Source organism: Bos taurus, chromosome 19 (assembly GCF_002263795.3).
Source record: "Bos taurus isolate L1 Dominette 01449 registration number 42190680 breed Hereford chromosome 19, ARS-UCD2.0, whole genome shotgun sequence".
Classification (NCBI taxonomy): domain Eukaryota; kingdom Metazoa; phylum Chordata; class Mammalia; order Artiodactyla; family Bovidae; genus Bos; species Bos taurus.
Genome location: NC_037346.1, coordinates 55,309,884 through 55,337,458, shown reverse-complemented (window position 1 = coordinate 55,337,458; position 27,575 = coordinate 55,309,884). Strand labels below are relative to the sequence as shown.

The 27,575-nt window shown below is 53.2% G+C and overlaps 1 protein-coding gene across 2 annotated transcripts in view; it reads right to left on the bottom strand.

The window, feature by feature from the left end:
* The window catches only part of UBE2O (ubiquitin conjugating enzyme E2 O), a 49,337-nt gene that overhangs the window by 11,780 nt on the left and 9,982 nt on the right, over window positions 1–27,575 (bottom strand). For both annotated transcript variants that reach the window (XM_002696167.5, XM_005221305.4), the window contains exons 2-3: window positions 367–426; window positions 149–259 (exon numbers count right to left, since the gene is read on the bottom strand). In XM_002696167.5, the coding sequence (XP_002696213.1) occupies window positions 149–259; window positions 367–426 (171 nt within the window). The remainder of the gene's footprint in view (window positions 1–148; window positions 260–366; window positions 427–27,575) is intronic.

Here is a 27,575-nt window from a genome sequence, read left to right as displayed (position 1 = left end):
CGCCACCTGACCTCAAGTCCGGATGGCTGACACGTGAGAAGCGCCACAGGCTGCAAGGAGAGGCTGAGCACTGGGCTTGGCCGCTCGACCTGGAAGATGCTTCGGAGAGAAGCAGAGCCCCGTGGGGGGAGGCCGGCAGGGGGCTCACCCAGATGTGCTGCAGGTCCTTGCTGTTGACGGGGTAGACGATGCAGTTGGTGCCGATGAGCTTGACGGCGCAGTCAATGTTCACGTCGATCACGGTGCCGCACTGGCTGTCCTGCGGGCGAGAAGGCATCCAGGCCCAGGGAAGGTGCCCTGGGGGCCACCCCAGACCTGCCCCGACCTGCCCCAGGGCCATGCCCGCCGGGTGGGACGGGGACTCACAGTGGAGCGCATGTGCCGGACCACATCGCGGGGCACCACGGAGCGGTCCTCGAGCTTCAGCTGGAACAGAGAGCAGAGAGTGAGAGCTCGGCCTCCAGTCACAGGGGGTACGGCCTCCTCCCAGCTACCAGCTCCTTAGTGCAGCAGCGCTTCACTACGTGCAGCCAAGCGCAAAAACCCCGAGTTCCCCGGGGCTTTCCCAAATCCCACACGCCCTTCCCCGGCACCTGGATCTGGGGACAGGACCGCACTCTGATCAGGGACAGACCAGGGGCAGCCTCCCCGGTCCACGGTGAAAGTCGGGCTCACTGGAGGGAACTGATCACACCGGAAAGGGTGGCTAAGCGACAGACCATGGAAAGCCTCACTTAAACGAGAGCAAAACATTCTGCTACGAGCGGAGTCCTGCCTCCGCCTCTGCCTGCCCTGCGCCCCTGCCGCTGAGTGCTGGGGAGGGTGGGCTGGAGGAGGAGCATGACGCAGGGCTGGAGGGCACCCCGAGGCAGCTATCAGCCGCACCACCTTCTAATCTGGGCTATCCTGCCCAGCCAGCTGGAGCCTGCTCCTTATCGACAGTCCTGCGGAGCACTGTAGGCTGATGAGTAACTCAGGACGCCAACCTCTGTGCACAGCAAGTGCTGACCCCTTCCCTCCATGACTGTCCCCCCACCTGCCCCTGGGCACAGGATCCCCACAACAGCCCGACGGTTCTCCACTGAGCCAGCCCACCTTCTGCACTGGCCCCCCAAGCCTGGGGAGGCTCCTCTGGGGTTCTTCACTGTATCCTGGGAACAGGGGGGCTCTGGGACTGCCCACCTCCCTAGCGCAGAACCTCCAAGACCCCAAACGAGGAGGGGGGAGGAGCTGTTCCCACAGACACCCAGCTGAAGACCCTCAGGGTTACTCTCGCCACTGCAGAACCTGGGGCCTGGAAAGGCGACCTCCATGAGGTGGCCTGAGGTACTGAAAAGGGAGACACTCAAGGTCACCGAAACCCCTGCATCCGTGCAATGTGACTTATGAAACAAGGAAAGCGGAAGCAACGGGCCTGCCACCAACAGGCGACCGAGATGCTCCCATAGGGAGCGAGCCCCGGGTTAGGCACAGCGGACCTTCGCCGGAGACGAGACGGCGCAGCAGCCCTCGGGGGCGCAGAAGGTTCACAAGGCGGTGAAAGCACAGACGGCCCCCGGGCGCCTGGCTCACGGTCAGCGCTCAGCCAGCGCCCACTGGCTGGTGACCCCAAGTTCAGGCTCCGAGACCCCAGGAGGCTTCCAGGGGCCATGTGGAACTCTGCCAAGAAGGTACTGGAATGACGGTGCCGTTTTGCTAACTCAACCAACCTCCTGTCCTCTAACCCTCTGGGTCCAAATCCCCAGGTAGGACATGGTATTTTCAGTGTGCTGTCCCGCTCTATCTCAAACCTCTGCTCCCATTTTAGACTTCAAAAAGCCACAACTACAGGTCTTTCCAACTTGCCATGGAAACCAGGAGTTGCAGCGAGGGGAAGCCCTCTAGGAGAGGGGCTGTGCTGCGAGGGGTGGGAGGCGACCCTGCATCTGGCCGTGAGGTACAGTAGCCCCACCTCACGTTGGGGTCGGTCCCTGAGAGCGTCCTGGGGAAAGGATGGGAGCGGCCCGGGGCGGACCCTGAGTCGGTACAGTCCCGGCAGGGACACGGCCCAGCCCTGCTGCCCCCGTGGGCGGAGGGGATGCTGAGGCTGTTGCTCGGAGGCCCAAGAAAGAATGCCACAGCTCATGAAAGCTGGCATCGTGGCCAGGCCAGGGGTGGGCTTTCTCCTTCCTCCCCTTGCGCAAGTGCTGCCAGGATGTGGGACAGGCAGGTCACAGAGCTCCCGGGGGGTGGAGGGCGGGTGCTGGGGAGCCAATGTGTCCACGGGTGGGGCTCTCCTGACCTGCACTCGGCCTCCTGCCAGAGCCAGACTCCCTTCCACTGTGAAGCCAGGTCTCCAGATTCTAATGCTGCAGGACAATGACAATGACACAGTGCGTGCCGAGTGGGAGTGGCAGGGATGGCAGGGAGGAGCGAGGGGCGCCGGGGCCACGATTCTGTCCACGTGCCCTCCCCTGGGAATCCCAGAAGAAGAGCACAAAACGCCCGGGAGGGCAGGATGACTCGCCAGGCTCTCCTCTCCGCTCCACAGCGTTGCCTCCTGGGCGCCCGTGTGCCCCCACACCAGGCACGGCTCTCTGCACGTCTGCTGGGCGCCGCCCACGGACCAGGCCTTCCCCTCGCCCTCCTCACCTCTGCCTGCCCGGGGCACGAGCTCCCGGCATCTCACAGTCTCTGGAAGGAACCCCTGTTCTGGAGGCCTCTCCTCACAGCGACAGCACACCTGGTGTGTGTCACGCTCCACACGCACGCGGTCTTCAAGCAGTTCACGTGTTTCAACCTGAGAAATCCTCCACAACTTCGTGGAACCAGTACACCATCCTGGCCTTCAGAAAAGGAGACTGGGATGAAGAGCAGATGAAGTCACGTGGGCAGGGGCACACAGCTCCTAAGTGATGCAGCCTGGACTTGAACTCAGGCAGTCCAGCTCAAGTCCATTCTCTTAACCACAGAAAAAGCTCCTCCCTTCCCAGAGCTGTAGAGACAAGAACGGAGCAGACCACATTTCTGGCAGCTCCATGCACTCTGCAAGACAGCAATCCTTGTCCTGGTTGTAAAAGCAGTAACTGCTCTGTTCATTTCTGGAGCACATGGCAGGCAGCTGTCGTGGCTTCAGCTGGCGGACGTCATGAGGGCCCCCGAGCACCCGCCAAGGCCAAGGCCACAGGTGGGAGAAGCCTCCTGGTCTCTCTCAGCAGAGCACCCTCTGCTCCTCCCGCCCTCCAGAGATCCAGTACCCAGACCACAGGTGCTGGACACGGGGCCGACACCAGGGGGGCACTGCGCCTGCTCCAGGAAATGGCCAGGTTCACAGGGAGACTAAGCCAGACACAGTCTCATTCTTTGTTGGGTGCACTCTGATGTAGTTTTTATCATGATCAGCTTTAGAATTCTGAACAAGCTCTGAGGTGGTCAACTATGGTTTAACATTTCTGGAGGAGAGCTGTAGCTGTCGGAGGTTTCTGAACAGAAAAAAAAAGACAACACAACACACCAAAATAACACAGTGTCTGAGTGAAGAGGGGCTACCGGTGGTTTCTAAAACGAACGTGCATTACTTTGGAAAGACTGAGGGGCAGGAGGAGAAGACAGCGACAGAGGATGAGATGGCTGGATGGCACCACCAATTCAATGGACATGAACTTGGGCAAACTCCAGGAGATGGTGGGGGCCAGGAAGGCCTGGCGCGCTGCAGTCCATGGGGTTGCAAAGGGTCGGCTACAACTTGGCGACTGAACAACCGTAACAGCAGCTGGTTTACAATCCTGTGTTAGTTTCAAGTGTATAGCATGAAGATTTGTTTCTGTGAGTTTTTTTCTTGGTACATTATTATAGCTTATTATAAGATCCTGGGTATAATAATTAATTCCCTGTGCTTAGACACTTTTGGGACATGTCTGAGGGATGTGCCTGGTGGAATCCAAGAACACATGTCCTTTGCCTCCACTGCCTCCTCTGGAAACGAGTAGCAAACAACATGCCCACCACCCATGGGGAGCGGGGAATTCCTGCACCTTTGGGGGTGGGGGAGCCAGGCTTCAGGAGAACAGGCACTGCTGAGACAGGTCCTGCTCTGACTCAGCTTCCATTCAGTGAAGCACAGGAAGAATTACTCGCACGCGCACACACACACACCCACCCACCCACACACACACACCCACCCACACACACACACCCACCCACACACACACCCACCCACCCACCAGGTAGTGCCATAGGCCGTACAGAAAATCAAGGCACTACCAGGCAATGTATGCGGGAGTGACTGGAAGTGGGAGGTGAGCACGAGTGAGTTATTTTAAGTGGGTGCTCAGGAAAGGCCATTCCAAAGTGACATGTGACCAGAGGTCTGGGTGTATTAAGGGAGGGAGCTTGCCAAGCAGACAAGAGAGCCGCCCCAAAGACCCGGGAGCCTGTGCCTGGAGTGTTCAATGGCCAGCAGAGGCTGTGACAGCAGCAGTGAGCAGGAGGCGAGGCCGGGTGTCTCAGGCCTCAGAGAAAGCACCGGGGAAGGACCCGAGAGTCCACCCTGAGTGAGGCGGAAGCTCCTGCAGCTCTCTGTGGCGGGGCATGCTGGGAGAATCACCTGGCGATTGGGCAGAGAAGATGCTGCAGAGCAGGCACTGGGACCAGGCAGCCCAGAGTTCTCAACTGCGCAACTGCGCCCCCAAGAGGACACATGCAATGTCTGTGGACACCTGGCTGTCAAGGCTGGGGGAAGGGGCTCCTGGTGGGTGGAGGCCAGGGATGCTGTTAAAACATCCAACAAACCACAGGACAGCCCACGGCGGAGAATGATCAGCCAAAGCATCACCGGTGTGGAGGCTGAGGAGCCCCGAGGCTGCTCCCAGGTGAGCCCAGTGGTGTGGACACCAGAGGTGGGTTAAGGGATCGCCCTCTGGCTGCTTCCTGAGATCAGAACTGATGGGGAGCTTCAAGCCGGAAAGCAATGTAGCGGCACAGGAGGGAGTGGGGACCCCGCGTGGGGGACGGCCACCTGCAGGGAGGCTGCACACGTCCATCCCGCCCCTTTCTAGGCTCCCAAGGGCTCTGCCCCTTGCCCCACGGGCCGCCCAAGGCGCACACAGCTCCCCTGCGCTGCGGCTCTGATGCTGGGCACTGATGGTGCCGCAGCTCAGGGTCTAGACCCTCAATCACAACACTGCTCCTGGCTGACCTGGGAGAACCTAAATCACTGAATAAAAATGTTCTAAGGAGAGAAAAAGACAAACTAAGGCTGATCAACTGGTTGAAAACACAAGGAAGCTGAAACAAGATGCTCCTTTCCAGTGGATCTGAACATCACATCCTGTAGGACTGGGTGGCCCTATGGGTTAGCATGCTCCGTGGGGGCCAAGCACATGCCCGAGGGATACAAGGGGCCTTTGTGCCTGGTCCCTAAGATCAGGACCCACTAACAAGGCCCCTAGCATGCGCGGGGAAGCAGTAGGAAGTTGGACAACAGGCAGAGGATGGCCCTGAAAGGAGCCTGAACGTCTGTGTTGAGGCTGGAAGCCACCCACCCACCACTGTCCTGTCAAACTCTGGAGGTCAAAACATGGGAGAGGAGGGGCCTGTGTCCTTCAGACCCAGAGCAAGAGAACCACGTGGGCTTCTCCGAGGGTTAGTGATATGGACCGCACCAGATCCTCAACTGATAATGGGAGGAGCTTCAAACTCGGGGCTCAAGGACCAGCTGTCTGCCAGCCCTACAAGGCACCCTTGGCGAGTGAGTGAAGACGTGGAAGACGGTGTGTGTGTTGGGGGGGGATGGGCCCTCTGTGACCCTGGTTGGGGTAGGGTGGTGTGGGGAAGTGGCAGGTCCAGCAGACACACTCAGACGATGAGGCTGTTTACCTAGGCCAGGACTCAAAGAACGATTCCTCAAAGAAATATGATGAGGTCAGACCAATGCTGGAAATTTCTAAAGGCCTGCTATTCCCAAGGCGTACAAACAATCGGAGAAACACGATCCCTCCTGCCCCTCGAGCCAGCACAGTGATCACTGCGGGGTGGGGGTGGGGTCGGGTGGGGGGACTTCGGGTCCCCTAACCAGTTCCCCTCGCTCCCTCAGCCGAGGTCACAGAGGCTGCAGTAGGTCCCAGTTCTGCTGCCCTTGAGTCCACTTGGCTGTGAGAACCCGGGCTCACTGCGGAGGCTGCCCTGTGCACTGCAGAGTGAGATGGGGGCGGGGGCACGCTGGCCACTGGCTGAGAAGCCCAGCTCAGTTTGGGGGGTGAGACTAGAGGAAAACTATTCAATAGGAACTTCGCTAAAACCTAGGACTGAGGTAAGTGAAATTCTTTTTAGTGTTCCTACGGATTCAAGGCTTGATAAGATTACAAAATGCAAACAAGGAATGTATACAGTCTTTTAAAAGGATGTAGAAGGATCTGGTGCAGAGATGGGTGGGGAAAGAAGGGCAGGCCCAGGGATACTGACCACCTCCTTCCAATACACATGCAGTCTGGAGGCCAGAGGAGCCGTGCTGGCAGGCCGGCAAGTTTACGCCTTGGTGCAGAATTCCGGAAAAGCCTTGCGAATCCTAGAATGGATGCTCCCTAGAGCAGAGATTTTTTTTTCTTTTGCCATGCAGTTTCGCCTGTGCCATCCCCATTCCTGAACCAGGCCCTTGGCAGTCAAAGTGGGGAGTCCTAACCACTGGACCGCCAGGGAATTCCTGAGCAACACTGTTTCCAACCGAGGGCTCAGACCTGTTAGTGGGTTATGAAATCAATTTAGTGGGTCATGGCCAACACTGGGCTTATCACATACAGGAAGGGTGAGTACTATCTCGAGAAAACTTTTCCAGTTGCATAAATAACATACATGAGTTCTGGGTCACGACGTAAAAGGTGTAGTCAATGGTGGGTCACTTTCACGGTGTCTGAGAGCCCCCACCCCACTCAGCTGCTCCACGGATCCTCTCTGGCTGGTCCTTTCTGGCTTGGGTTTCAGCCGGTTATATCAAGTGGAGGGAGACATTCTTCTAGTCAGAAGCTCGTCTAGAGCCAGAACCAAGCAAACGATCAAAAATCCTAGGATCCAAACGTTTACACGTAGACACTGTGGGTGGGGTTGGGGAAACTCTTAACTCTTTCTGACCTTACTTAAAATGTCAGTATGCTGGCTTTCAGAACAGTCCCACTGGGCGTGGCAGGAAACGGTACTAACTATGGGCTGGAGCTGGGCTCCTCTGTCAGCTTTCAGTTCTGAATGGATCTGGGGACCTGACTGGCCAGTGAGCCTAGTGAATGCCAGAGTAATGACTTTCTCACAGCAGTTGACCATCATGTGACTGAAAGTCCCTAAAAATCCAGCCATCAGCAAGCTGCCCACCTGAGGATCGAAGGTTTCACTAGCAAACACAAATGGCTGGAGGGCCTCACGTGCCTGCGGGAGAAGAGCTGGAAACGGCTGGGCAGTGGGAGAACAGACCAACGCTGGTGCCCCTCGCTGGAAAATTCTGTCAATCCCATGCTACAGAAACCACTCAACAGAAGCTCCGCTGAATTTGAAGACTGAGGTCAATCAATTCAATAGTTTTTTAGTGTTTTCTATAGATTTCAGAACGAGATAAGAGTACAAATACGAAGGTATGTGTCCCGGCTTTACAAAACTTAACATTTAGTTGGGGGGAGACAAAATGAAAATACCTGAAAACACTCACACGAGTAAATAACACAAAAACTTCTGTTGCCAAAGGGCAGGTGGGAAGGGCCAGGCTGCAGAGGAACCCCCCCCCCCCAACACACACACCCTTTCAGATGAAAGCTGTGCTGGCCAGGCGTCTACACTCTCACCCCCCAGGGTGGTGGCCCTGTCCCCAGGGCCCCCTTGCTCCGATGGCATGCCGCAGACCAGAAGCCTGCAATCAGGGCCAGGCAATACAGCGTGGCTGCATCACTGCCTGGAAACTGCAGCTGCGGCCTGCCAGCTTGCAGAGACGGCCCAAGACTCAGCATGCCCAAGGGGACAGAAAGGGGACCGCGTCCCACTGCCTAAGTGGGAGGGAGGGCCGGGCAGCTGTGCCTGGCAGTGGACCAGCGGAAGCCCAGGCAGCAGAGCTGGGTCTGCAGACGCTACAGCGCTCAGGGGGAGGGCAGCGCCCGCCTTCAGGAACTCTGCACTGCACCCAGTGTCTGGCCCCAGCCTGATCAGCCTGGCTCCAAAAAGGACAAAAGAGCCCAGGATTCCTGGATTCGGAAGGAGGGTACGAGACGGGAAGCTTCAGAGTGAGAAGAACTCCCTCCTCAAGAGATAAAGGAGAAGTCAACAGCGTGGTTTCAGGCCTGTCCTTATGGCTGGGCTGCTGGGCATCCCTGAGTAGGCAGAGAGCAGGCCCAGAGAGGGCTCGGGGCTGCTCTCCAGACCCCTCCCTCTCCCCCACGAGTCTGATGTCAGCTTAGCTCGCAGAACGATGACCCAGGCTGGGAACCCCGCAGGCAGACCTTCACAGAGCTCACACTGTGCAGGAACAAGCCCTGCGTGGAGAGGTCGGAGGTACTGCTGTGGTCTCTCTCGCCCTACAGAGCAGGCTGGAGGCTCAGAGAGGTGAGGGGCCTGCCCCAGACCACCGGCACCAGGACTCCAGGGCCCTGGATCTGCTATCTCCTTCCTCATTTGGCAGGAGTGGCCCTCGTCATGGCCCTCGTCATCTTCCTGGATCTCACTGGAAATGCAGGCTCGGAGGCCCCCGCCAGCCCGGCCACCTTAGAGCCCACGGGGTAACAAGGTCTCCGGGTGACACATGGGCACATCACCATGTTCTCACTCAACAGCGGCTCAACAGAGGGGCCTCGGGGTGGAAGGAGGGACCCAGCCCAGGCTCCCTGCCCAGTCGGTCCCCTGGATGGTAATCTGAAAGCAGGCATTCTGAAGAGGTTCCTAATGCGATTGTGATACGTAGCCGCAAATCCTGGCTCTTCTGACTGGCATTTTAAAGGCAGCAGAGAGGAGGAGAAACAGCTAAAGGGGTCTGCGTCTGAGTCCAGCGGGGCAGCCAAGCCCTCCCTCAAGCGTCAGGACCCCACGTGGAGGAAGCACAGCCTCCCGGGATGTACACCAACCTCCGTCTGTGCCTCAGACACCTGCCGTCACTATTTCAAGGCGTGGAAGGGATACCCACCCTAGGGCACCGGGTGTCACTCAGGCACCAAGTGGCCTGATGACCCTGGCAGAGACTGAATGGCTCCTGGGGGCTGCTGTTAACCTCTTGGTTTGATTTTTAAGTCCTAAAACCCTGACTGACCTCAAAAGAGCAGACTCCCTGTAGCGGGGAGGAAGTGTCCCTCCAGCCTCGTTGGCACAGGGAGCGAGGTTGCCGTTGGCCACGCTGAGAGCCAGGGCCACGGAGGCCACAGCACCGCCACACCCCGGCTGTGGGGCTAACTAAGTCCCGACACCTCCCTGGGCTGTCCCGGGATGGGCAGCCCCTTCCAGAGGTCGTCCCCTCAGTGCCTGGGAGCCCTGGGGTCTACCTGCCCAGCTCCTGCCCTTGCTGAGGGGCCAGGTGGGGAGTCCATTGGGAATGTGCACCCCCAAAGCCCGCCCCCATCCCCCCGCCCCCGCCGGCCTGAGAAGGCCCTGTGACGGGAGCGCCAAGGCAGAGCGTGGACTGCACCCCTGAAGGTTTCTCCCCAGGAACTCAACCTCAGCTGGAGGAAACAAATACACGAAACTAACATCTACAAAGACAGAAACAGAAGCAAAAATTAACATACAGGTGCATCTTGATTTAGAAGGCATTTCTAAAAAGTCTTGTGTAAACTGAAAGGATCTCAGTATCAGGGAGCTCTTTGAAAGAAAATCCCAGGAAATCTTGGAGTCTGCCAGTCACCACCTTCTTGTTTATACGGTCACAATTCTCCTCCCCTTTTAATGAGAGCAGACACACCCACTTCCATGACCAAGAGTGAGGTGTATCATGAGACTCGGCCAAGAATGAATCAGAGCGCGCGGGAGATGGAGCGCTCAGCTGGTGGCACGGCGGCACTGAGGTGCCTACCCTGGGAGAGGTGTGATCCAGGGACCCGGTGAGGAGAAGATAGCACCGGGCCAGGGGTCAGCATGGGTGCTCTCAGGTCCGGGGGAGTGAGGTTGGGGGTGGGGGGGAAAGGAGTCCTCACGGCCCGCTCAGCAGCAAGGGCCTGGAGACGGCATGCAGGGGGTGGTCCCAGAGCTGGCACTCATGGAGCGAGCCTCGCCCCCGGCCCCCACCAGGACCAGGAGCCTTGAAGCCTCACGAAGCCCTTGTGCTGTCGGAGGAGAAGGGGTGACCAGTGAGCAGAGTCCAGCACACGAGACCCTGGCCTGATTTTCTGTCTGACTAAGCACGAAACTTCTTTCCTCTGAGCTCCTCTAGGTCTCACACAGGAAGAAGGACGTCTCAGCCAGAATTCATATTATCACAGGTCTGAAGGAGGACATGATTCTGAGAGTGAGGGATTCAAAATGCATCTCAACCACTGGACACCCACCTGCAGACGCCAAGCCCTAAAATCAGCAACAGCAAGGCAGTGTTTTGGCTGAACACCCACCACTGTGTTTGATCTCTGAAGGGCAACTGGTGGAAACGAACCAATGGCCCCATAAAAACAGAGTGGAGAAGGCTAGATATATTTAACCTAGCTGTGCTGAAATAGCAAAAGATTATGAAGAAAAACGGACGCCACCTCGGCAGGTCCCTTGGGAGGAGGACTAAGGTTTAAAGCAACTATCAGAATCCTCAGGGCGCTGTCAAAAATACAGATTCATGTATATATATAAAATCCCAAACCTACTGAATGAATCTCTAGGTGAAACCAGCAATCTATTTCTTAATGTTCCCTGGGTGAGTCTGATTACCAGCCTGGTTAAAATAGCTCTACTTTCTTCTAAAACAAAAGAGGGCCCTGACTACTCAGGGACATTTGTTTTTAATTTTTTTTTTTGGCCGCACGCCATGGCCTGAGCAGGATCAAACCCTTGTTCCCTGTAGTTAACCCCTGGACCATCAGGGAGGTCCCTGTTATTAATTAAAAAAATTTTTTTAAAGATGAAAAACCTGGGGATCAAGATGCAAAAGTGAGGTGGATTACAATAACTAGCAAAGCAAGGCTGGGCTCACACCCGCCCCGCCCAAGTATACCTGACACACTCCAGCGGGTCAGCCCTTGAGCACACATAGGGACCAGGTTCTCTAAACGATGTGGCCCCAACTCTGACCTCTGTTCAGGTGGTCCAGACTCTGGCCTCCATCAGCTTCCAGACAGACGCCAAGAACAAAGCCCCAGACCCTGGGGGCCAAGAGTCCTGGGACCTGACCCAGGCGGGCTGCTGCCTAGGTGGCAAAGAGCAGAACTTGCCAGCACACGTCCCTGGACACCCGGGCGACTCGGTTTTCCCATGGTGGAGACCTCCAGGCAGGAAGGCAGCTCTGGGCCCCACACTGCGGCCACAAGAACCGCAGGGATTTTAGAGCTCGGTGGCCGGACGGGCAGGAGCTGGTGCATCGAACGCGGCTCTCCTTACGGGTAAGAACCCCGAGTCTGAGAAAGAACCACCCTGGCAGGAAGCTCAGTCTCTGCCTGGTCCAGTTCTCAGGGACGACCACTGGGACCTCGGCTCCCAAACGCTCCTGCTCCCTCCTCTTCACCTCCCCTCTTTCAAACCCGCAGAAAAGTGACATCACCTTCAAGATGACGTCATCGCTGGCCGGCAGAGCTGGGCCTGTTCCCGCAGTGGCAGGCTGGGGACGCCTCTCCCCAGGAGAGCCCACAGCTCCTGCAGTCCACACTCCAAAACGCTGAGAATTGCTGCTGATCAACAGCCATACTCCCTGCGAAATGCACCCTACCTTCTACAGCAGACTCAGACTGACAGGGATTCACTCAGCATTGCTATTTTTAAAAATGCAGATATGGGAGGAAAAGGCAGTAAAAATACACACCAGAGCCCTGGTCCAAGGCGGAGTCCTTCCTCCAGGGCCAGGTTCTCACTGAGGTGGGCTGGGCGGTGGAGTGGGGGTGGGGCTGACCTCCTGGGCAGTTCTGTCTTCACCATCCGTGAGGGCTCTGTGCCCCCATCCCACCCACCCCGAGCTGCCCCGTGGGCCGGTAAGGCGGATCCACACCGGCGGGGCAGGAGCTTCCAGGACTCACCCCGGAATAACTGTCATCCTCTGCTTTCCTCAATTACAAAACTCCATCTTTCTAACACAAACTGGGTGGGGGGCTGCAAACATGTCCTCTCCCCACCCCCTGCCCAGGAAGCAAGAGCTTTGGCCAAGGCACAGACAGGAGAGGAGGAAGCAAGGTGAGCACCCCCAGGATGGAAAGCGAGCCAGGGCCTCACATCCCTGAGCAACGGTCCTACAGCCAGCTGCTCCCAAAATGCTGATGGCCTTCTGAACCGGCCTGATGCCCTCGGTCCGCGGCACAGCCACCTGGAGCCCCACAGACAGGCTGGCCCCGCGGGGAGCAACTGACTGGCCTCACTACTCACCAGCGCCCACCTCGACAGTCACGTCTTCCTTTCTCAGCTACCCCATGTCACCAGAATTAGACCAGGGGAGGATCAGGTAGCCTGCCCTCTGAGCAAAAGATTTCTAACAGAACGAAGCACAAATGCTTACTGAGCAGCTGGCTTCTAGGCTGAGCGTGTGGTAACTGGCGTGGCTGGGAACAAGGAAAGGACTCGCCACCACCCACTGGAGAGAGGTGAGGAGAAAACACCTATAGGTACCAGAGACCCAGCTCAGTCCTGCAAGCTCACAACTCCTCCAAAGACAGAAAGGCCAGAGTCATTGTCATCTGAGCCTTCAAGGCATAGAAGGTGACTATCTTCTGTTCTCTAAAGGACCGTAGCAATCAGCATCGATGAAAATGCATTAACACATTTCGACGAACGCCCTGGAGCATCAGCACCCCTGCCTGAGAAGGGCTGGAGACGTATCGGGTACACGGTATATACCTTTTACGAGAAACATTTCAGCCTTGCTATCTCTCCAACCTGCACGCATGCTAAGTTGCTCAGGTGTGTCCAACTCTTTGCCCTCCCATGGACTGTACCCTGCCAGGCTCCTCTGTTCCATGGGATTTCCCAGGCAAGAATACCAGAGGAGGTTGCCATTTCCATCTCCAGAGGATCTTGCTGACCCAGGGATCGAACCCGCCATCTCCTGCATTGGCAGGATTCTTCATCACTGTGCCACCAGAAAAGCCCATCCCTCCGACCGGGGCTGGCCGTATTTCTCTTAATCTCTGGGCCCTCAGCACTGGCCAACAGGCTGCGGGACCGGAAGTGTGAAGAAGAACCAGAAGATGACCCCAGGCTGGCGTCTGAAGAATCCTCCCCACCTCCCGCAGGCGGCATCCAGCAGCCCCCATCAATCTAAGTGGAAGAAGACGGGACAAGCACTCTGCCACAATCCTTTCAAGGTCCAACTGAGTCACATGAGGGTGATGGCAGGTGGCAGGTCTGTGATGGTTCTGAGATGGAAGCCCCCAGGACATGAGTGGCATGTGGCGAGTAATAGAAATGGAATTCTCTTGCCCACCCCTGCTTATGCTCTGCCAACGACTGGAGGGCTTACTTCACTGGTCAGTTTGAACTGCCCTGAAACGGGAGGTGAAGCACAGAGCTGTGCAGTGAACCACACAGGGAGAGGGTGCGACGGGGCACCCAGCGTGAACCCCGCTTCCCTCGGGCCTGGGCTCCAGATCCGCCTCTCCTCTCCCAGCGGCCAGGCAGGGACAGAGCCTGCCCTGCAGAAGCCTGGGTTGGCTTCCCTTGACATCTGTCACAGGCTGCTCACGCGACTGTGGACCATCCATCCATCTATCCACACACTCACACGACAATCTGCACACCCACGAGGATGCCAGACGCTGCGTGTGCCTGGTGTTAATGAAACATCAGGCTGGGAAGAGCCGGGAGGAGGCGGGGGCACGGAAGTGCAATGAGCAGTCACACACGAGGCGCCGCCACGGTGACAATCACGGCTTTTACACGTGCCCAGACAGCTGACTCCAGTCTTTGCTTGGGCGTCATCCCATCAGGAAGGCCTCCTCTGACCGCCCTGCTTCCTTCTCCCGCAGCACCTGCCCTGCCTGGAAGCAGATGGCTTTGGGGGAACCCGTGGGAACTGGGCTGGGGACAGAGGCAGTGGTCAGCAGAACCCCCACCAGAGAGCCACTGGCCCCCCAAGGAAGCAGGCAGTGGAGGGTGGCAGCTCCTTCAGGAACTAGGCTGGAAGGAGGGACCAGGGAGGGGACATCGGCTGGGGAAGGGCCTCTCTTTAACATTTCGAAGACAGGTCTGATAGGAGCTGCCCAGGGAGGCTCTCAAGAGTGCGGCCTGTAAGGTAAGCAGGGCGGCGCCTCCGGTCTGGCCACCTCTACGAGGCTGGCGTCCTACAGGCCAGCCGAGCCTTGTGCCAGCTCGGGCAGGCTGCAGGGCTCGGCTTCAGCCTCATAAATGTCATGCATGGCCAGTGAGAGACCCTCTGATGGCTGCCACCTCTGAACATGTGAGTTGCTCCTCCAACTAGAACAGCCGCTGCTCAAGGGCAGGGTCCCGTCACACGTGGACTGCGGTCGTTGGCCCGGCCCAGGGGTCAGCCCTCCACCCCACCCTGGGGGGCCCGGTCTAACAGGACGGCTCTGGTCTTGCCCCTCTCTCTCCTGCAGCCTCCAGCCCCTCTCCAATGCCTGCCTGGGTGGGATCTCATGGCCTGGATCCCAGGACACCCCCTGGTCTAGGTGCAGCCCACCTCCCACCAGCTTCCGGAGGAAGGTCCGCGGGAGCACGTGCCTCCAGTCCTCGCGGGCCGGGCAGAAACGTCTGCCAGGCGACTGGCTGGTTGTGATGCTCTCCAGAGCGTCGAGGGCTCTGCTCGTCCAAACTGAGGGCCTCTAGTGTTACCTGGCGCTGTTGCTCCGATTATTCACTGTGATCCGTGTGGATTTCCTTCCATTTCCTTCCATTACCTGTCTTTCTGTCTACCACACTTTTTCTTTCCTCTTTTTTTTCCAGTGAAATGACCTAGTTTTTATAATGCTGAACATTCTCCCTCTATTGGCTTGAAACCTTTCAATCCTGTTTCTACCGTGAACGTTTTAACGTGTCCAACTGACTCAGAAAGTCTAGAGGAAACCAGCTGCCCTCCCACTCTTCCCTAACAGTTCAAAGATCTTCATGTTGACTCCCATGACCCTCTCCCTCATCTCCACTGACCGTTTGTCAGCATTTTAGTTTCTAACCCTCCTCAAGTCAGTAACGACTCCAGTTTTACACGCTGGCCACGATTCAGCTTGACCACAAGTTTTTGCTGTCTCTGACCTGGGTTTAGTTTCCTTCTTCCTCAAGTCCGTGAAGAGTCTGTGAGTGAATAAACTTGGGTTTCTATTTCTGTGAAAATGCTTATATATTTTAAAAGTTAATTTATTTTTAACTGGAGGATAGTTGCTTTACAATGTTGTGTTGGTTTCTGCCGTACACCAACACGAATCGGCCGCAGGCATACACACGTCCCCTCTCTCCTGAACCTCGCTCCCACCCAGTACCTGTGCTCTGTTCTCGAGATAGAATGATATGCTGGTCTTATCGTCCTCGTGAAGATTTTCTTCCACCGTGGTCTGACCTCCCTATTACTATGTAGACACTTGCTGGGCTTCACTGTTGAGCCTTGGGAGCAATCTCTGTTTTCCTCTCAAGCTGCTTTTAAGATGCGCCCGAGCCCTCTGGGAACTCCACCAGAGCCGGCCTGGGTCCTCCTCACGCCCTCCCCTCTGCACCATCTCTCTGGATCTCTGTGCTAAGTCTACGTAACTTCTTCAGATCTCTTTTCTGGCTCATGCATAATTCTCTCCTGGGATGTGTCTATTTTGCCGGTTAACATCTCTATTGGGTTTTATATGCAACGGCTAGAGTTTTTATCGTAGAGATTGTATGTGGTCCTTAAAAAAAAACAGCTTCTTTAAATGTACTGTATCCTATTCTGTTCTTGATTTCTAATCTTTCTTTAACCCTCCGATCACCTTAAACATTATATTAAGATCTCTATCATCTGAAGTTGTAAAATGTTGGAAATCCTCCTGTTTTGTTGTGACACCTGATTCTTGCTTATGATTTCTATATGTTTAATAATTTATTGGCACGGGCTCGTAATTTGTAGAAATTGTAGGATTCCAGGTGGCCTGAGCTGTGCAAGGGTCATTCTACAAACTTTTTGCTTTTCTTTCTGCAAGTGGCTCCAGGAGTATCACCAGCCTGGTGCTGGCTTGGGGATTCCTAAAACACATAGGGATTATAATACAGACCTCAAACTCAAGATGTTTTGATCGCTCACAGGAGACTTCCCCCAGCACCTGAGTGCAGGATAGTGATAAACTTCTTCATCATTTCTCTGGCTCCATGGGGGAGATTTTCTCATGTCTGTTTTTTCCCGTTTTACCAGTTAATAGCCCTTTAATGGGGATTTCTATTTCAATTCTATATGTTTTTAAAAGAATCCCAAGTTATATTATTGTTGGGCCTGTTTCAGAGCCCAGTAAACTATCCCCGGGGCTTTCCTGATGGCTCATGGGTAAAGAATCTGCCTGCAATGCAGGAGACACAGGAGATGTGGGTTCAATCTCTGGGTAAGGAAGGTCCCCTAGAGTAGGAACTGCCAATGAAGGTCCCTACAAGTCAAAGCTATGGCTTTTCCAGTAGTCATGTACAGATGTGAAAGTTGGATCATAAAGAAATCTGAGCACTGAAGATACTGATGCTTTTGAACTGTGGTGCTGGAGAAGACTCTCAAGAGTTCCTTGGACAGGAAGGCAATCAAACAAGTCAATCCTGAAGGAAATCAACCCTGAATATTCATTGGAAGGCCTGATGCTGAAGCTCCAATATTTTGGCCACCTGATGTGAAGAACTGAGTCACTGGAAAAGACCCTGATGCTGGGAAAGACTGAAAGCAGGAGAAGGGGATGACAGAGGATGAGATGGTTGGATGGTGTCACCGATTTGATGGACATGAGTTTGAGCAAGTTGGGAGTTGGTGATGGACAGGGAAGCCTGGTGTGCTGCAGTCCATGGGGTCACAAAGAGTCAGTCAGACACTACTAAGCAACTGAACTGAACTGACTGAGGAAATGGCAACGCAACGCCAGTATCCTTGCCTGGAAAAATTCCATGGACAGAGTAACCTGGCAGGCTATGGTCCATGGGGTCTCAAAGAGTCGGATGCGACTGAGCAACACACACACACACACCCCCCTCCACCAGAGCTGCCAGGACACTAGCAGCCTCCTCTGGTTTTAGGTTCCCTCTTTGATTCTGTGTCTTGTTATTTCATTTCTTTCTCATTTGTTCAGTTATATTTAACATCTTTGTTGTATTTCACATAGCACTTCTAAATGATCGCACTTAAGAGTGGTTCTATTGTGCACTAGCTTAATCTACCACGTCACACTGGAAATCTACTCCATTGCCTTCTGGCTTCCCATCAAGCTGAGAACTCGATGCATCTTCATTCCCAGACTTGTTTAGTGACTGTTTGGTCGCTTTGGAAGCTTTATCCCCAGTGTTCTGGAATTATACGAATGTGCCAGTTAGGACTTTTCCCATTCACCACCCTGGAACCTTGTGATCATCAATTCTGGAAACATTTCTCATTTCTTTGATACATTTCTGCCCTTTGTTTTCCCTCTCTTTAGATTGCCTAGATGTCAGATAATCTATTTCCTGGGAGTCTTTGTCAATGCTTTTTTTCCTTCTAATGTTGTGTTTTTAATTTCTAAGAATTATTTCCTCTTCTGACTTTTATAGCATCCTGTTTTATTTCATTGACAAAATCCTGACTCTTATTTCTCTGAGGCTATTCGCTATGTGTTTTGAGGGTTTTTCTGTTTGCAGTTATCAGCTGTTTCCTCTGATATATCATTGTCTTTGCTTGTTCTGGCCTCTACCCTTCGTGTTGGGAAACAGGCAGTGATCCTTGCTGTCCATCCCTATTTTTAAATGAGTCATCAGGGAATTCTTTGTGATGATGGAACAGGCCTGTACTTTGACCGCTGTGGTGGTTACGTGAAGCTACATACACAAGCATCCGGGACATGTCAACTTCCTGGTTTTGTCCGGGTTACGTACGGTGTGACCGCCGGGGCAACCTGGGTGAAGGTGCAGGGCGCCTCTCTGGACCATTTTTTGCAACTTCTTAGGAATCTACCTTTATTTCAAAATAAAAAAATTGGAAAGCTGAGGCAATAAAAAGATGATGGAAGCTTTGTGCACACAAGCAAGCCTCTGGACTCACACTGAGCGTATTAGCTGAAGCATCCAGCTTCTGCTTTGAGGGCCTGCCCAACGCTAGCAACCACAGGTCTGTCTCTGACACCGTTTCTTCTTCCAGAGGGGAGTCCTCCAATCCCGGGCCCTGCCTGGACTCAGGCTCTGGGATTTCCCCTCAACTGGACAGACTTCCCTGAATCCCCTCTCAGGGTTTGGCTGCCCACTTTGCTCCACCTGAGGTGCCTCGTCCAGAGTGTCTGGTTTGAGGATTTCTCCAGAGCATCAGCCTCTGCTCTTGTGGGCAGAGGAGATAAGTATTCTCTGGTTGGTACAAGCAGACAGGTAACTCAGGGAAATGCATTTCCTCCCACGGAGACTCTCAGCGAATCGCCCCATCTTCAGGCCCAGACGGAGTCCCGGCACTGAGGGACCCCAGGCTTCCATACCGCTCCCCCGGGCAGGTCGCTGCGGCACCAACACTTCAGCTCCTGCTCTGCCGCCTTCCACCGACCACGTTCCACAGCTCAAAGCCTCCTGTCTATCGTCTTCTCTCCTATTCTCGGTCCTCGTGGGTTTAGACATTTTAAAAATTCCTTTCCTATCATTTTAGAAGGGTTTCTGGAGGAAGCGGAAATAAATGAATGTGTTCAATCACCCGTGTGAACCCAAGCACCCTACGTCAACCAGAGCTCCTGAACTTGAACTCTGTGAAGTATTTACACACAACCACAGCCCTAAAGGGCCTTCCTGGTGGTTCAGATGGTAAACAGTCTGCCTGCAATGGGGGAGGCCCAGGGTTGATCCCTGGGCTGAGAAGATCTCCTGGAGAAGGGAATGGCTACTCACTCCAGTATTATTGCCTGGAGAATTTCATGGACAGAAGAGCCTGGCAAGCTACAGTCCATGGGGTCTCAAAGAGTTGGACACAACTGAGTGACTAACACTTTCACTTTTATAGTCCTAAAGAAATGAACCCTGAATATTCATTGGAAGGACTGATGCTGAAGTTGAAGCTCCAATACTTTGGCCACCTGATGCAAAGAACTGACTCATTGGAAAGGACCCTGATGCTAGAAAAGATTGAGGGCAGGAGGAGAAGAGGGTGACAGAGGATGAGATGGTTAGATGGCATCACCAACTCAACGGACACAAGGTTGAGCAAACTCTGGGAGAGAGTGAAGGACAGGGAGACCCGGCGTGCTGCAGTTCGTGGGGTCACAGAGTCAGACACGCCTTAGCGACTGAACGACGACAACAACAACGGGACATGTGTGCAGATGGGAGAGATGCTAACATGTCAGCAAAAACAAGAAATCACCAACTCAAATGAGAAATCTTCGGTTTCGACACTCAGCTACAAGTACGTGCACACTATCTGCTAGACATCAGGCGTCTGACGGGCTCTTCCAGTAATGGCAACTCCAAGATTTCAGATGGGGGACAGGAAGAGAAGCACAACTCCACTCCAAACTCTGTCAGTGCTCTGAAAGGGCCACCTGTCTGCTCCTACAAATGGCTTTTGTTTCAAAGGTCAAAGAAACTTTAAATTCCATAGATGGCTGTGATTTCCAATCAGGACTGATACAGGACAAAGCTGGGCTCTGGGAGGGAGGGACCTGCAGTCATTGTCAGGCAATAGGCACGGGGAAAAAACACTTCACACACTTACAAAATGAGACCAGACTCTTACACGCTAACCTCAAAACAACCACTGAGAAAGTCGCAGGGCATGAATAGCAGCACATGTGCCCCTCGGCAGCTGGCCGTGCTGCTTGAGGAGGGTGGATCTGTGAAGCGGCGGCAGCCAAGACACACTCGGAAAGCCCAGGGCCTCGCAGACAAAGCCCCGCGTCACACACAGGCATCCTTGCACCGTCTCAGCACGGCCACCTGCCAAACGGCTCCAGAAACGACGGTGACCAAAGCACACTCATGTCAAGCAACGAGCACTTCATCCCCACTGTTGTTACTGTTTAGTCGCTCAGTCGTGTCCAACTCTTTGTGACCCCAGGGACTGTAGCCCGCCAGACTCCTCTGTCCATGGCATTCTCCAGGCAAGAAGACTGGAGTGGGCTGCCATTTCCTTCTCCAGGAGATCTTCCCAATGCAGGGATCAAACCTGCGTCTCCTGAATTGGCAGATGGATTCTTTACCCAGAGAACCCCATTTCATCACCTACTGCATAAGAAATATTACAATCTGTACTATGAGAGAGTCAAGGAGGAAAAAAGATGATACAGTCTATGCCTTTGAAAACCTTCAATTGTAAATGGCATACCATGCATATTTTAAGCAACTGGAACGTATGTGAAGGTTGCCCCGCTGTCCAAGAAGCCCCATTCAACAACCTCATTCTCATTCTAGAGTGACTGTGCAGCGTCAGAGGTACAACAATCAGAACTTTGTTCTTAGAAAGATGTAGAACCTAAAGGTCTTTGAGACCCTTTAATAAGGGTCTCAAATCCCCTAAAGCTATAACAGGCAAGGGAGTTAGATCCCAGTGTAAAGCAAGACACCTCGCACAGACCCCAGGGACACAGACAGGGCCCACCTGCCAGGGTCTAAAGGATAGACAAGACCCAAATGCAGGGTCTCAGAGGCAAGTCAACACATCACCCGATCTAAAAAACGGGCAAAGGATGTATCTCAATAGACATGTCTCCCAAGAAAATACATCTATGGCGATCAAGGAGATGAAAAGACACTCAGCATCATTAGTCATAATGCACATGGCATCATAATGTGATACCACTGCACACCCACCAGGATGGCTATCATCCAAAGACTGATAAAAACAAGCCACCAGGGAAGCCCACAGTGGATGACTACCTGGCTGTAAATAGGAATGAAGCACTGCTCTGTGCTGTTTCCGGTGGCTCAGTGCTAAGGAATCTGCCTGCCAGTGCAGGAGATGTGGGTTTGATCCCTACGTCAGGAAGACCCCCTGGAGAAGGAAATGGCAACCCACTCTTAGTATTCCCGCCTGGAGAATCCCACGGACAGAGAAGCCTGGCAGGCTGCAGCCCATGGGGTTGTCAAGAGTCAGACGTGACTGAGCACGCATGCACTGTCATATGCTACAACGTGAAGGAAATTCGGAAACAGGCTAAGGGAGAGCAGTCAGACACAGAGGGCCACAGAGACATAGGAGGCCGACTCTTCATGTTCCCAACTATAGGAAACGTGCAGAACAAGCAAACCCAGGACGACACAAAGTGCTTACTCCCAGCGGTTGATAGGAGTGGGGGATGTGGTGTAACTGCTGATGGGTTTAGGGTTTCTTTCTTGGGGGGTAATCAAAGTGTTCTAAATTTAGACCGTAATGGTGGGTGTACAAACCTCTGAATATACTAACAACCATTTGAACTGTCTTCCTTAAGAGAGTGAATTTTATGGTATGTGAGCTAAGTCGCTTGCTTCATCATATCCAACTCCCTGCGACCCCGTGGACTGCAGCCCGCCAGGCTTCTCTGTCCATGGGATTCTCCAGGCAAGAATACTGGAGTGGGTTGCCATGCCTTCCTCCAGGGGATCTTTCCAACCCAGGGATCAAACCCACATCTCTTATGTCTCCTGCATTGGCAGGCGGGTTCTTTACCACTAGTGCCACGTGGGCATATGAGTTATATCTCAATAAAGCTGGTGGCTGTTGCTGTTTTTTTTCCCCCAAGCTCAGGTTAAGCTGCCTGGTTGTATGTTCTTGAGTAGAAAGTTTTCTTGGAATATGTCTCTTGAGTCATGGTGTAAATCCCCTAAATCCTCTGTACTATAGATTTTCTTTTCCAAGTCAAAAACCAGAAACTGTCTCCACTACAATTAAAATCACCAGAAAACTAAAATCAACACCACTGACCCCCTCGACTTCTACTCAGAATTAGATGGGCGCCTCCCGTGGACTCCTCTGTCCTAAGGCTTAGTGTCGGGGTTCATTTGTAGCTTCCATCAACCTTAATCTCAACCACTTAGCCCCTCGGGGTCTTAGTTCCCCGATTACAAAACTAAGGAGTCAAACCAGATCTAATCACCCCCTCCAGTCCCTTCCCTGCTACCATGGACCTCGACACCCTAAAACATGGGATGCAGCCAATATCAACCATCTCCGGGCCTCAGCCGAAGACCTACCTGCACTGATCACGCCCTTATGGTCCAGGGTCACCAACACAGAAAAGGGGAACCTAAGGTGTGAGTGTCCATGGGAGGCGGGGAAGCTGGAAGCCCCTCTATGGAGGAAACACACGCCAACCTTGGGAACTACTGCCAAGGACACAGTCCCAGTGCTTCTGTGAGCTGCGCCACCTGGGAAGTGTCTCACTGGAGCCACAGGGAAGAGAGTCTGAGCGCTAGGTTCACGCCTGCCCTGGAGAAAGCAAGCAGCCCACTGCCCATGGCACAGTCTGCTCTGGGGCTGTGGAGGGTCCCCTCAAGAGTTTATTTAGCCTTGGCTTCTGGAAGGATTTCTGGGGTGGCCCCAGCCTGAACCTTCACGCCTCGTGAGCAAAATGCCAAGAGTGGGCACAAAAGGCACTAGGAAGTTTCTGGGAATGCTTTTTCGTTTAAACTTGAAAACAAACGAACAAACCAAACCACAACTGCCATTCCCCTCCCCGCTCCGCACCCACCCATCCTGGGCTCCACCACGGGTCTTTTGATTCAAGGACCGCCAACAGCCCCCACTCACATCAGTGGCACCTCTGGCTACTGAGAAGACCCTAGACAGAGGGCTTGGGGGCAGGTGCCAAGAGAAAATAAACGCTGGTCCTGCTGCCCCCAACAGCACAGTGGTCTCTCCCTATGTGGTACCCAACTCAACATGGCACACTGCCCGCGCAGAGAGGAGACAGTGGGGAAGGACAGGCCAGGGACGGGACACTCTAAGTGCATCACTCAACGTCGCAAAGCTAACAGAGAGGGCAAAGCCCACCCAGGCCGGCCTGGAGTATGACCTGGCGAGTGCAGACAGCTGTCCAGAAAGCCATGGTATTAAAAAAAAGGGGGGGAGGCGGAGGACAATATACACACGTGCAGTCAGAACAGGCAGAGAACAGCGGAGACCGTTTTGAAATGTACAAAAATACTGAAGCAGCACGCTGTGCACCAGGAACAGCGCCGCAGGTGAAACACACCTCAAAGACACACTCGCACAGACACAGGTCAGGTCTGCGGTTCCCAGGGGCAACACACCTCAAAGACACACTCACACAGACACAGGTCAGGTCTGCGGTTCCCAGGGGCAACACACCTCAAAGACACACTCGCACAGACACAGGTCAGGTCTGCGGTTCCCAGGGGCAACACACCTCAAAGACACACTCGCACAGACACAGGTCAGGTCTGCGGTTCCCAGGGGCAACACACCTCAAAGACACACTCGCACAGAGACAGGTCAGATCTGCGGTTCCCAAGGGCAACCCGGAGGGGACTGGAGGAAGGCGGTCAAAGGTACAAACTTCCAGTTAAAAGTAAGTACTGTGGACGTGATGTACACCGTGACAGATGGGATTAACACGCCGTATGTTATATATGAGAGTTGAGAGTGAATCCTAAGGGTTCTCACCACAAGGAAAAGAATTTTCTTGTTTTATTTTGTATCTATGAGACTATGGATATTCACTAAATTTATTCTGGTCATCATGTCATGATATATTTAACTCAAACCATTATGCTGTATACCTTCAACTTATACAAAGCTGCACATCAATCGAATCTCAATAAAACGCAGGAGCAGGGAGAAAAAAAGTAGCAAATAGTTTTAAAAATCTAATTAGGGACCTCCAGTAGACCTTAGGTGGTCCAGTGGCTAAGATTCCACGCTCCCAATGTAGGGGGCCTGGGTTCAATCCCTGGTCAGGTAACTTTTTTATCCAAATGCTGCAACTAAGACCCCACTAAGACCCCACATAGCCAAATAAATACATATTGAAAAAAGAAAAAAAAAATCTAATTAATTCAGTCTTGCTGCAGAACCATCACAGAGACATTCTCAGCGGGGTGTTAATATATGCCTAGTCTTGTTAAATATATATGCTTAGAACAGACTAAGTCTGGTCATAGTGATGGTCTCTGGGGAGAAGAAATGTTAGAAAGGAAACAAACATTTCATGACATCCTCTTTAAGCCTTTTGAATGTTGTTCCATCTGCATATATTATCTATTTAAACACACACACAGGAGCATTAAGATTTCAATTTAAAGGGCAGACAAGCTAATTAGCAATATCCCCCCTTGGACCTGCAATCATATTTACTGTGTGGGCTCCCAAACATGACCAGGAAACTGAAGCAGAGCTAAATGACTCCCTGGCAGCGGCAGCTGCCAGCCAGCGCTATGCTGAGTGGTGCTCAGGGTGATCTCGTCCAGTCCCAGAAACCGTCCAAGATTCTGTCTACGGGGCGAGCTGTGGACGCGGAGCCATCACAGGTCTCCATGCCGACTCCAAGCCCCAGGGAGCACTTCCTGCACCCTCGTCTTACTCACGGCCCCCTCGTCCAGCCCTCTGCCTGCGGAAAATGCTCGCCGTGAGCTGAAGGCACGACAGACTGGCCCGCCCGGCCTGCAGAGCTCAGGGCCAACCGCTGGCACAAGAAGGGCTTATTTCTTGGCAACCGGGGCACAGTCAGCTGACTTGCGCTCTAGTCCCCTAGATGCTGCCAACTAGCCGGGTGCTCCTGCCTCAGTCACAAAAGGCTTCAGCATCGTGCTGGCAAACAGGCGTTCTAAGATGAAGTGTAAGTGGAGACCACTTGGGGGGAGGACAGTGTAGTAAAGTCAATCAAGTCTTAAAAATGTATTCCTACCCCTTGACCTGTAATTTCATTCAGGGATTTAACCTAAGAAACTTACAGAAATAGACAAAGATAGAGAAAAAGTATAAGATGTCAGTCCCATCATTTAAAACTGAAAACCTGGCAACAATTTAGCTGGTTGAAAGAGACGGATCAGAGAAACAGGTTCATCCATCGGATGGAATTACAGACATTAAGAATCATGTTATCAAAAATTTTTTGTGAAATGAAAATGTTACCAAAAAGAAACATATCTGCCTCTGAACACCCAACTTGGGAGACTATGAAGGCCCCAAGGTATGGGTGACAATTCTAATAGAGAGAATGCAGAAAAAGCAGGGGGAACTGCATCTGAATGTAGTTTATGGGATGAGCGATCAACAGAGGAGAGGACCCTGAAGGGCTGAACAAGCCCCTGTGAGGCGCCCACAGCGCACCAGCGTGACCGTGGGTTCCGCAGAAGGTTCGGAACTGAGACCCCAAGGCTGAAGCAAGGTAAAAGTGGCCAAAGTTTCTGTCACTGGTGGTGTTTCTAAAATACAATCTGGGGACTATCTTGGTGGCTCAGTGGATAGGAATCCGGCCTGCCGATGCTGGGGACACGGGTTTGGTCTCTGATGCAGGAAGATCCCACATGCTGTGAGGCAACGAAGCCCGTGAGCCACAAGTACCGAGTCCACGCATCTAGAGCCCCGCGCTCTGCAGCAAGAAGCCCCGCAGAGCCACTAGCGAGTAGCCCCCCTTGCTGCAACTGGAGAAAAGCCCACGTACAGCGAAAAGACCCAGGGCGGCGAAAAATAAAATAACTAAATAAATTTTAAAAATTCACTTCATAGAATACAACCTGGGAGTAAGTCTTTAGGTTCGAGCCCAAGAGAATCAGTGCACATCAAACGAAGCAGGTGGGGTAGCCCGCCCAGCAACAAACGTGACCGGGCTTCCACGCAGATGATACTGCCTGTCGTGGGAACGGTGTGTTCCAGAACACTAACCAGCAAAGAGAAGACGATTCTCTGGGTTTAAAGCTTCCACTGTTCGGTGGAAATACACAAGTACTGCAAACTTGGAACTCCCCTGGACATGTGCAAATGGTCCATTTACACGGTCCATTTTAAGTTTGTTAAGTGGTGTGGGGGCAGGATTAAGCACGGTATGTACTTTTGTAAACAAATATTGATACGCTGATAATAGACTAGAATAACCATCCACTGCAGTGATAAGCAGTAGTTATACCTGAGTGGTGGAATTATAGGTGACTTTTCTTAAACCAATTTTTCTATGTTCTTGCAACTGTGTACTAAGTGTGTATAAGTAACTCAAAATAACTTGAGCAATCAGAAAAAAGCAAAAAACAAACTACCATCTAAGACAAATAAGAGAATAATCCCACCGATTTTCTTCAGGGATGATCACAGAGACTGACAAGAGGCCACTGAGCCTGCGTCTTCCCCGCACACCTGACCTGGATGCTGCACTCCCACGCCCTTGCATTCACCTGTCCACCCCCTGCTGCCCTCTGCTCTCCTCCGGCGCCCTCCACGATTCGTGTGGCTCCCAACTGTCTCTTTCTAGAGAGCTTGACCCCTTCTCTCCAGCATCAAAAGCTGTTGAGCAAAATTCTTCAGTACAATGACTCTTAGGGCAAAGGATGGAGTGTGGATTAGATAAAGAGCAAGAGCAATTAGAACGGTTTTTCCAACATTCAAAAGGCAATTATGCTAAGTGCACTGTGGAGCCGTAGATTTGGATCCTGCAACAAAAGGAGGACATGAGTGGAAAACCAATCCAAACACAAGTGTGTGTTTCAGTTAATGGTGTGGAACCAGGACTAAGTTCTTGCTTTTGACAAATGTACCATATTACATAAAGATGTCAACCTTGGGGGAAGCTGGGAGAAGGGTATACCGTGGTCCTTACAACTTTCCTATAAACCTCAAGAGAGTTTATACTGCAGACATGAAATAGGACAATGATAAGAATAAAAGAAAGATGGAGGACAGGCTGAATACGCTTTTCCACGGCGGGTATCTCTCTTCATATGGCTGCTTCCAGGCACCCGCGACACAGCACAACCAAGACTGAATGTCCTCACCCTCTGTCCCTGGTGCTATTACGGGAGGGGCATCACCTGCTTGAGCCCTTGGGAAACCCAGGTCTCTGCCACTTTAGGGAAAGAGAAAGATGACACGTTCAAAGCAACCATGATGCTGCCTGGCACAGAGCCAGCGAGCCATGGATACGGGCTGGACACAAGACGGCAATTTCAGCCCTTTTCCTCCTAGACTGGTTGCATTCTATTCATAACAACTGTCATGTATTTTCACCCTTAAAAGAAATTAAATCCAACGACACGTCTTGGAGACAGCTGCATATAAATACCGGTCAGTAGGCAAAAGGGAGTATGTCTGTGCTTAGTCACTCAGTTGGGTCTGACTCTTTGAGACCCAGGGACTGCAGCCCGCCAGGCTCTTCTGTCCATGTGATTCTCCAGGCAAGAATACTGGAGTGGTTTACCATTCCCTTCTCCAGGGG